At 44.4% G+C, this 10543-nt stretch overlaps 1 protein-coding gene across 1 annotated transcript in view; it reads left to right on the plus strand.

Annotated features, from left to right (window-relative positions):
• The window catches only part of LOC130332655 (receptor-type tyrosine-protein phosphatase O-like), a gene marked incomplete at its 3' end in the record, with an annotated part of 168328 nt that extends 159114 nt beyond the window's left edge, over window positions 1–9214 (plus strand). Inside the window, 1 exon segment of the mRNA XM_056553817.1 lies at window positions 9063–9214. Coding sequence (XP_056409792.1) covers window positions 9063–9214 — 152 coding nt within the window.
• Between the last annotated feature and the right edge of the window lie 1329 nt (window positions 9215–10543).

The following is a 10543-nucleotide window of genomic DNA, read 5'->3' on the forward strand; positions in this document are numbered from 1 at the left end:
CGAGGTCCAGTGTGTAGCTCCTACTCCTGCCATTATATAGACGAGGTCCAGTGTGTAGCTCCTACTCCTACCATTATATAGACGAGGTCCAGTGTGTAGATCCTACTCCTACCATTATATAGACAAGGTGCAGTGTGTAGATCCTACTCCTACCATTATAGAGACAAGGTCCAGTGTGTAGATCCTACTCCTGCCATTATATAGACAAGGTGCAGTGTGTAGCTCCTACTCCTACCATTATATAGACGAGGTCCAGTGTGTAGATCCTACTCCTGCCATTATATAGACGAGGTCCAGTGTGTAGATCCTACTCCTACCATTATATAGACGAGGTCCAGTGTGTAGATCCTACTCCTACCATTATATAGATGAGGTCCGGTGTGTAGATCCTACTCCTACCATTATATAGACAAGGTGCAGTGTGTAGCTCCTACTCCTACCATTATAGAGATGAGGTCCAGTGTGTAGCTCCTACTCCTGCCATTATAGAGACGAGGTCCGGTGTGTAGATCCTACTCCTACCATTATATAGATGAGGTCCGGTGTGTAGATCCTACTCCTACCATTATAGAGACAAGGTGCAGTGTGTAGCTCCTACTCCTACCATTATAGAGACGAGGTCCAGTGTGTAGATCCTACTCCTACCATTATATAGACAAGGTCCAGTGTGTAGATCCTACTCCTACCATTATATAGACGAGGTCCAGTGTGTAGCTCCTACTCCTACCATTATATAGACGAGGTCCAGTGTGTAGATCCTACTCCTGCCATTATAGAGACAAGGTGCAGTGTGTAGATCCTACTCCTGCCATTATAGAGACAAAGTCCAGTGTGTAGATCCTACTCCTACCATTATATAGACAAGGTCCAGTGTGTAGATCCTACTCCTACCATTATATAGACGAGGTGCAGTGTGTAGATCCTACTCCTACCATTATATAGATGAGGTCCAGTGTGTAGATCCTACTCCTACCATTATATAGACGAGGTCCAGTGTGTAGATCCTACTCCTGCCATTATATAGACGAGGTGCAGTGTGTAGCTCCTACTCCTGCCATTATATAGACGAGGTCCAGTGTGTAGATCCTACTCCTACCATTATATAGACGAGGTCCAGTGTGTAGATCCTACTCCTACCATTATATAGATGAGGTCCAGTGTGTAGATCCTACTCCTACCATTATATAGACGAGGTCCAGTGTGTAGATCCTACTCCTGCCATTATATAGACGAGGTGCAGTGTGTAGCTCCTACTCCTGCCATTATATAGACGAGGTCCAGTGTGTAGATCCTACTCCTACCATTATATAGACGAGGTCCAGTGTGTAGATCCTACTCCTACCATTATATAGACAAGGTGCAGTGTGTAGATCCTACTCCTACCATTATATAGACGAGGTCCAGTGTGTAGATCCTACTCCTACCATTATATAGACAAGGTCCAGTGTGTAGATCCTACTCCTACCATTATATAGACGAGGTCCAGTGTGTAGATCCTACTCCTACCATTATATAGACAAGGTCCAGTGTGTAGATCCTACTCCTACCATTATATAGACAAGGTGCAGTGTGTAGATCCTACTCCTACCATTATATAGACGAGATCCAGTGTGTAGATCCTACTCCTACCATTATATAGACGAGGTCCAGTGTGTAGATCCTACTCCTACCATTATATAGACAAGGTCCAGTGTGTAGATCCTACTCCTACCATTATATAGACAAGGTGCAGTGTGTAGATCCTACTCCTACCATTATATAGACGAGATCCAGTGTGTAGATCCTACTCCTACCATTATATAGACGAGGTCCAGTGTGTAGATCCTACTCCTACCATTATATAGACGAGGTCCAGTGTGTAGATCCTACTCCTACCATTATATAGACGAGGTCCAGTGTGTAGATCCTACTCCTACCATTATATAGACGAGGTCCAGTGTGTAGATCCTACTCCTACCATTATATAGACGAGGTCCAGTGTGTAGATCCTACTCCTGCCATTATATAGACGAGGTCCAGTGTGTAGATCCTACTCCTACCATTATATAGATGAGGTCCAGTGTGTAGATCCTACTCCTATCATTATATAGACGAGGTGCAGTGTGTAGATCCTACTCCTGCCATTATATAGACGAGGTCCAGTGTGTAGATCCTACTCCTGACATTATATAGACAAGGTGCAGTGTGTAGATCCTACTCCTACCATTATATAGACGAGGTCCAGTGTGTAGATCCTACTCCTACCATTATATAGACAAGGTCCAGTGTGTAGATCCTACTCCTACCATTATATAGACGAGGTCCAGTGTGTAGATCCTACTCCTACCATTATATAGACAAGGTCCAGTGTGTAGATCCTACTCCTACCATTATATAGACAAGGTGCAGTGTGTAGATCCTACTCCTACCATTATATAGACGAGGTCCAGTGTGTAGATCCTACTCCTACCATTATATAGACGAGATCCAGTGTGTAGATCCTACTCCTACCATTATAGAGATGAGGTCCAGTGTGTAGATCCTACTCCTACCATTATATAGATGAGGTCCAGTGTGTAGATCCTACTCCTACCATTATATAGACAAGGTCCAGTGTGTAGATCCTACTCCTACCATTATATAGACGAGGTCCAGTGTGTAGATCCTACTCCTACCATTATATAGACAAGGTCCAGTGTGTAGATCCTACTCCTGCCATTATATAGACGAGATCCAGTGTGTAGATCCTACTCCTACCATTATATAGATGAGGTCCAGTGTGTAGATCCTACTCCTACCATTATAGAGACAAGGTGCAGTGTGTAGATCCTACTCCTACCATTATATAGACGAGGTCCAGTGTGTAGATCCTACTCCTACCATTATATAGACGAGATCCAGTGTGTAGATCCTACTCCTACCATTATATAGACGAGATCCAGTGTGTAGATCCTACTCCTACCATTATAGAGATGAGGTCCAGTGTGTAGATCCTACTCCTACCATTATATAGACAAGGTGCAGTGTGTAGATCCTACTCCTACCATTATATAGACGAGGTCCAGTGTGTAGATCCTACTCCTACCATTATATAGACGAGGTCCAGTGTGTAGATCCTACTCCTACCATTATATAGACGAGGTCCAGTGTGTAGATCCTACTCCTACCATTATATAGATGAGGTCCAGTGTGTAGCTCCTACTCCTACCATTATATAGACAAGGTCCAGTGTGTAGATCCTACTCCTACCATTATATAGACGAGGTCCAGTGTGTAGATCCTACTCCTACCATTATATAGACGAGGTCCAGTGTGTAGATCCTACTCCTACCATTATATAGACAAGGTCCAGTGTGTAGATCCTACTCCTACCATTATATAGACAAGGTCCAGTGTGTAGATCCTACTCCTACCATTATATAGATGAGGTCCAGTGTGTAGCTCCTACTCCTACCATTATATAGACAAGGTCCAGTGTGTAGATCCTACTCCTACCATTATATAGACGAGGTCCAGTGTGTAGATCCTACTCCTACCATTATATAGACGAGGTCCAGTGTGTAGATCCTACTCCTGTCATTATATAGACAAGGTCCAGTGTGTAGATCCTACTCCTACCATTATATAGACGAGGTCCAGTGTGTAGCTCCTACTCCTACCATTATATAGACGAGGTCCAGTGTGTAGATCCTACTCCTGTCATTATATAGACAAGGTCCAGTGTGTAGATCCTACTCCTACCATTATATAGACGAGGTCCAGTGTGTAGATCCTACTCCTACCATTATAGAGACAAGGTGCAGTGTGTAGATCCTACTCCTACCATTATATAGATGAGGTCCAGTGTGTAGATCCTACTCCTGCCATTATATAGATGAGGTCCAGTGTGTAGACCAGGACTAGTTTGATCTGTGACTGATCCGATCTACAGGGTTTTCTTCCCAGTCAGACCAGGTCTAATAATTCCAATTATACATGTTTACATACAGAGGATTTCTTTATGTGATCAATGAGGGGTCCTTCCTGTCCCTCTATATCCTGTATGGTCGGGGTTCTTCTTACTGTTTATTGTCTTCTCTATATGATCAGTGTCTGTATGGTGGGGTCCTTCCTCTATATCCTGTATGGTCGGGGTTCTTCTTTCTCTTTATTGTCTTCTCTGTATGATCAGTGTCTGTATGGTGGGGTCCTTCCTCTATATCCTGTATGGTCGGGGTTCTTTTTACTCTTTATTGTCTTCTCTATATGATCAGTGTCTGTATGGTGGGGTCCTTCCTCTATACCTGTATGGTCGGGGTTCTTCTTACTGTTTATTATCTTCTCTGTATGATCAGTGTCTATATGGCGGGGTCCTTCCTCTATATCCTGTATGGTCGGGGTTCTTCTTACTGTTTATTATCTTCTCTGTATGATCAGTGTCTGTATGGCGGGGTCCTTACTCTATATCCTGTATGGTCGGGGTTCTTCTTACTGTTTATTGTCTTCTCTATATGATCAGTGTCTGTATGGTGGGGTCCTTCCTCTATATCCTGTATGGTCGGGGTTCTTCTTACTCTTTATTGTCTTCTCTATATGATCAGTGTCTGTATGGTGGGGTCCTTCCTCTATATCCTGTATGGTCGGGGTTCTTCTTACTGTTTATTGTCTTCTCTATATGATCAGTGTCTGTATGGCGCGGTCCTTCCTCTATATCCTGTATGGTCGGGGTTCTTCTTTCTCTTTATTGTCTTCTCTATATGATCAGTGTCTGTATGGTGGGGTCCTTCCTCTATATCCTGTATGGTCGGGGTTCTTCTTACTGTTTGTCTTCTCTATATGATCAGTGTCTGTATGGCGGGGTCCTTCCTCTATATCCTGTATGGTCGGGGTTCTTCTTACTCTTTATTGTCTTCTCTATATGATCAGTGTCTGTATGGTGGGGTCCTTCCGCTAGATGCTGTATGGTCGGGGTTCTTCTTACTGTTTATTGTCTTCTCTATATGATCAGTGTCTGTATCGTGGGGTCCTTCCTCTATATCCTGTATGGTTGGGGTTCTTCTTACTCTTTATTGTCTTTTCTATATGATCAGTGTCTGTATGGTGGGGTCCTTCCTCTATATCCTGTATGGCGGGGTCCTTCCTCTATACCTGTATGGTCGGGGTTCTTCTTACTCTTTATTGTCTTCTCTATATGATCAGTGTCTGTATGGTGGGGTCCTTCCTCTATATCCTGTATGGTGAGGTCCTTCCTCTATATCCTGTATGGTGGGGTCCTTCCTCTATATCCTGTATGGTCGGGGTTCTTCTTTCTCTTTATTGTCTTCTCTATATGATCAGTGTCTGTATGGTGGGGTCCTTCCTCTATATCCTGTATGGTCGGGGTTCTTCTTTCTCTTTATTGTCTTCTCTATATGATCAGTGTCTGTATGGTCGGGGTTCTTCTTGCTCTTTATTGTCTTCTCTATATGATCAGTGTCTGTATGGTGGGGTCCTTCCTCTATATCCTGTATGGTTGGGGTTCTTCTTACTCTTTATTGTCTTCTCTATATGATCAGTGTCTGTATGGTGGGGTCCTTCCTCTATATGCTGTATGGTCGGGGTTCTTCTTACTGTTTATTGTCTTCTCTATATGATCAGTGTCTGTATGGTGGGGTCCTTCCTCTATACCTGTATGGTCGGGGTTCTTCTTACTGTTTATTGTCTTCTCTATATGATCAGTGTCTGTATGGTGGGGTCCTTCCTCTATATGCTGTATGGTCGGGGTTCTTCTTACTGTTTATTGTCTTCTCTGTATGATCAGTGTCTGTATGGTGGGGTCCTTCCTCTATATGCTGTATGGTCGGGGTTCTTCTTACTGTTTATTGTCTTCTCTGTATGATCAGTGTCTGTATGGTGGGGTCCTTCCTCTATATCCTGTATGGTCGGGGTTCTTCTTACTCTTTATTGTCTTCTCTGTATGATCAGTGTCTGTATGGCGGGGTCCTTCCTCTATACCTGTATGGTCGGGGTTCTTCTTACTGTTTATTGTCTTCTCTATATGATCAGTGTCTGTATGGCGGGGTCCTTCCTCTATACCTGTATGGTCGGGGTTCTTCTTACTGTTTATTGTCTTCTCTGTATGATCAGTGACTGTATGGCGGGGTCCTTCCTCTATACCTGTATGGTCGGGGTTCTTCTTACTGTTTATTGTCTTCTCTGTATGATCAGTGTCTATATGGCGGGGTCCTTCCTCTATATCCTGTATGGTCGGGGTTCTTCTTACTGTTTATTGTCTTCTCTGTATGATCAGTGACTGTATGGCGGGGTCCTTCCTCTATATCCTGTATGGTCGGGGTTCTTCTTACTCTTTATTGTCTTCTCTATATGATCAGTGTCTGTATGGTGGGGTCCTTCCTCTATATCCTGTATGGTCGGGGTTCTTCTTACTGTTTATTGTCTTCTCTGTATGATCAGTGTCTATATGGCGAGGTCCTCCCTCTATATCCTGTATGGTCGGGGTCCTTCCTCTATATCCTGTATGGTCGGGGTTCTTCTTTCTCTTTATTGTCTTCTCTATATGATCAGTGTCTGTATGGTCGGGGTTCTTCTTGCTCTTTATTGTCTTCTCTATATGATCAGTGTCTGTATGGTGGGGTCCTTCCTCTATATCCTGTATGGTTGGGGTTCTTCTTACTCTTTATTGTCTTCTCTATATGATCAGTGTCTGTATGGTGGGGTCCTTCCTCTATATGCTGTATGGTCGGGGTTCTTCTTACTGTTTATTGTCTTCTCTATATGATCAGTGTCTGTATGGTGGGGTCCTTCCTCTATACCTGTATGGTCGGGGTTCTTCTTACTGTTTATTGTCTTCTCTATATGATCAGTGTCTGTATGGTGGGGTCCTTCCTCTATATGCTGTATGGTCGGGGTTCTTCTTACTGTTTATTGTCTTCTCTGTATGATCAGTGTCTGTATGGTGGGGTCCTTCCTCTATATGCTGTATGGTCGGGGTTCTTCTTACTGTTTATTGTCTTCTCTGTATGATCAGTGTCTGTATGGTGGGGTCCTTCCTCTATATCCTGTATGGTCGGGGTTCTTCTTACTCTTTATTGTCTTCTCTGTATGATCAGTGTCTGTATGGCGGGGTCCTTCCTCTATACCTGTATGGTCGGGGTTCTTCTTACTGTTTATTGTCTTCTCTATATGATCAGTGTCTGTATGGCGGGGTCCTTCCTCTATACCTGTATGGTCGGGGTTCTTCTTACTGTTTATTGTCTTCTCTGTATGATCAGTGACTGTATGGCGGGGTCCTTCCTCTATACCTGTATGGTCGGGGTTCTTCTTACTGTTTATTGTCTTCTCTGTATGATCAGTGTCTATATGGCGGGGTCCTTCCTCTATATCCTGTATGGTCGGGGTTCTTCTTACTGTTTATTGTCTTCTCTGTATGATCAGTGACTGTATGGCGGGGTCCTTCCTCTATATCCTGTATGGTCGGGGTTCTTCTTACTCTTTATTGTCTTCTCTATATGATCAGTGTCTGTATGGTGGGGTCCTTCCTCTATATCCTGTATGGTCGGGGTTCTTCTTACTGTTTATTGTCTTCTCTGTATGATCAGTGTCTATATGGCGAGGTCCTCCCTCTATATCCTGTATGGTCGGGGTCCTTCCTCTATATCCTGTATGGTCGGGGTTCTTCTTACTGTTTGTCTTCTCTATATGATCAGTGTCTATATGGCGCAGTCCTTCCTCTATATCCTGTATGATCAGTGTCTGTATGGCGGGGTCCTTCCTCTATATCCTGTATGGTGGGGTCCTTCCTCTATATCCTGTATGGTGGGGTCCTTCCTCTATATCCTGTATGGTCGGGGTTCTTCTTACTGTTTATTGTCTGCTCTATATGATCAGTGTCTGTATGACGCGGTCCTTCCTCTATACCTGTATGGTCGGGGTTCTTCTTACTGTTTATTGTCTTCTCTATATGATCAGTGTCTATATGGCGCGGTCCTTCCTCTATATCCTGTATGGTCGGGGTTCTTCTTACTGTTTATTGTCTTCTCTATATGATCAGTGTCTATATGGCGCGGTCCTTCCTCTATATCCTGTATGGTCGGGGTTCTTCTTACTGTTTATTGTCTTCTCTATATGATCAGTGTCTATATGGCGCGGTCCTCCCTCTATATCCTGTATGGTCGGGGTTCTTCTTACTGTTTATTGTCTTCTCTATATGATCAGTGTCTATATGGCGCGGTCCTCCCTCTATATCCTGTATGGTCGGGGTTCTTCTTACTGTTTATTGTCTTCTCTATATGATCAGTGTCTGTATGGCGGGGTCCTTCCTCTATACCTGTATGGTCGGGGTTCTTCTTACTCTTTATTGTCTTCTCTATATGATCAGTGTCTATATGGCGCGGTCCTTCCTCTATACCTGTATGGTCGGGGTTCTTCTTACTGTTTATTGTCTTCTCTATATGATCAGTGTCTGTATGACGCGGTCCTTCCTCTATACCTGTATGGTCGGGGTTCTTCTTACTGTTTATTGTCTTCTCTATATGATCAGTGTCTGTATGACGCGGTCCTTCCTCTATACCTGTATGGTCGGGGTTCTTCTTACTGTTTATTGTCTTCTCTATATGATCAGTGTCTATATGGCGCGATCCTTCCTCTATATCCTGTATGGTCGGGGTTCTTCTTACTGTTTATTGTCTTCTCTATATGATCAGTGTCTATATGGCGCGATCCTTCCTCTATATCCTGTATGGTCGGGGTTCTTCTTACTGTTTATTGTCTTCTCTATATGATCAGTGTCTGTATGGCGCGGTCCTCCCTCTATATCCTGTATGGTCGGGGTTCTTCTTACTGTTTATTGTCTTCTCTATATGATCAGTGTCTATATGGCGCGATCCTTCCTCTATATCCTGTATGGTCGGGGTTCTTCTTACTGTTTATTGTCTTCTCTATATGATCAGTGTCTATATGGCGCGGTCCTTCCTCTATATCCTGTATGGTCGGGGTTCTTCTTACTGTTTATTGTCTTCTCTATATGATCAGTGTCTGTATGGCGCGGTCCTTCCTCTATACCTGTATGGTCGGGGTTCTTCTTACTCTTCTCTTCTCCTCCTCAGCCCCTGTAGCCCCACAGATCGGACATGTGGAATACGTCAGACATCTCCTATACGTCACCTGGCGATACGGGGAGACGCCCTTGGATTTGTCGCACTCGCGGATGTTGCACTGGGAGGTGACGGCTGAAGGAAGGAAGAGAATAAAGAAAAGTGTAAGTCCGACCATTTCTGCTTATTCTCTATTTTTCCACCTTTTATTCTGACGTTTATCATCTCGTATAGTTTTGATGTTTCCCAAATTTACGGTGGGGGGCGGGGGGGGGTGGGGACATGTCCTCTGGAGACAATTGGGGTTTTCTGGAAGATTACAAAGTGTATAAAGGGGCAAACGCCATCGTTACGGGCTCAGCATTCTGATGGATGTAGACTCTCGGTCATTGTCTGTACTATGGCGGGGTCCTTCCTCTATATCCTGTATGGTCGGGGTTCTTCTTTCTCTTTATTGTCTTCTCTATATGATCAGTGTCTGTATGGTGGGGTCCTTCCTCTATATCCTGTATGGTGGGGTCCTTCCTCTATATCCTGTATGGTCGGGGTCCTTCCTCTATATCCTGTATGGTGGGGTCCTTCCTCTATATCCTGTATGGTCGGGGTCCTTCCTCTATATCCTGTATGGTCGGGGTCCTTCCTCTATATCCTGTATGGTCGGGGTCCTTCCTCTATATCCTGTATGGAGGGGTCCTTCCTCTATATCCTGTATGGTGGGGTCCTTCCTCTATATCCTGTATGGAGGGTCCTTCCTCTATATCCTGTATGGTCGGGGTCCTTCCTCTATATCCTGTATGGCGGGGTCCTTCCTCTATATCCTGTATGGTCGGGGTCCTTCCTCTATATCCTGTATGGTGGGGTCCTTCCTCTATATTCTGTATGGAGGGTCCTTCCTCTATATCCTGTATGGTGGGGTCCTTCCTCTATATCCTGTATGGTCGGGGTCCTTCCTCTATATCCTGTATGGTCGGGGTCCTTCCTCTATATCCTGTATGGAGGGGTCCTTCCTCTATATCCTGTATGGAGGGGTCCTTCCTCTATATCCTGTATGGTGGGGTCCTTCCTCTATATCCTGTATGGAGGGTCCTTCCTCTATATCCTGTATGGCGGGGTCCTTCCTCTATATCCTGTATGGTCGGGGTTCTTCTTACTCTTTATTGTCTTCTCTATATGATCAGTGTCTGTATGGTGGGGTCCTTCCTCTATATCCTGTATGGTGAGGTCCTTCCTCTATATCCTGTATGGTCGGGGTCCTTCCTCTATATCCTGTATGGTGGGGTCCTTCCTCTATATCCTGTATGGAGGGTCCTTCCTCTATATCCTGTATGGTCGGGGTCCTTCCTCTATATCCTGTATGGAGGGGTCCTTCCTCTATATCCTGTATGGAGGGGTCCTTCCTCTATATCCTGTATGGTGGGGTCCTTCCTCTATATCCTGTATGGTGGGGTCCTTCCTCTATATCCTGTATGGTGAGGTCCTTCCTCTATATCCTG

The sequence above is a fragment of the Hyla sarda genome, unplaced genomic scaffold (assembly GCF_029499605.1).
Source record: "Hyla sarda isolate aHylSar1 unplaced genomic scaffold, aHylSar1.hap1 scaffold_385, whole genome shotgun sequence".
Classification (NCBI taxonomy): Eukaryota; Metazoa; Chordata; class Amphibia; order Anura; family Hylidae; genus Hyla; species Hyla sarda.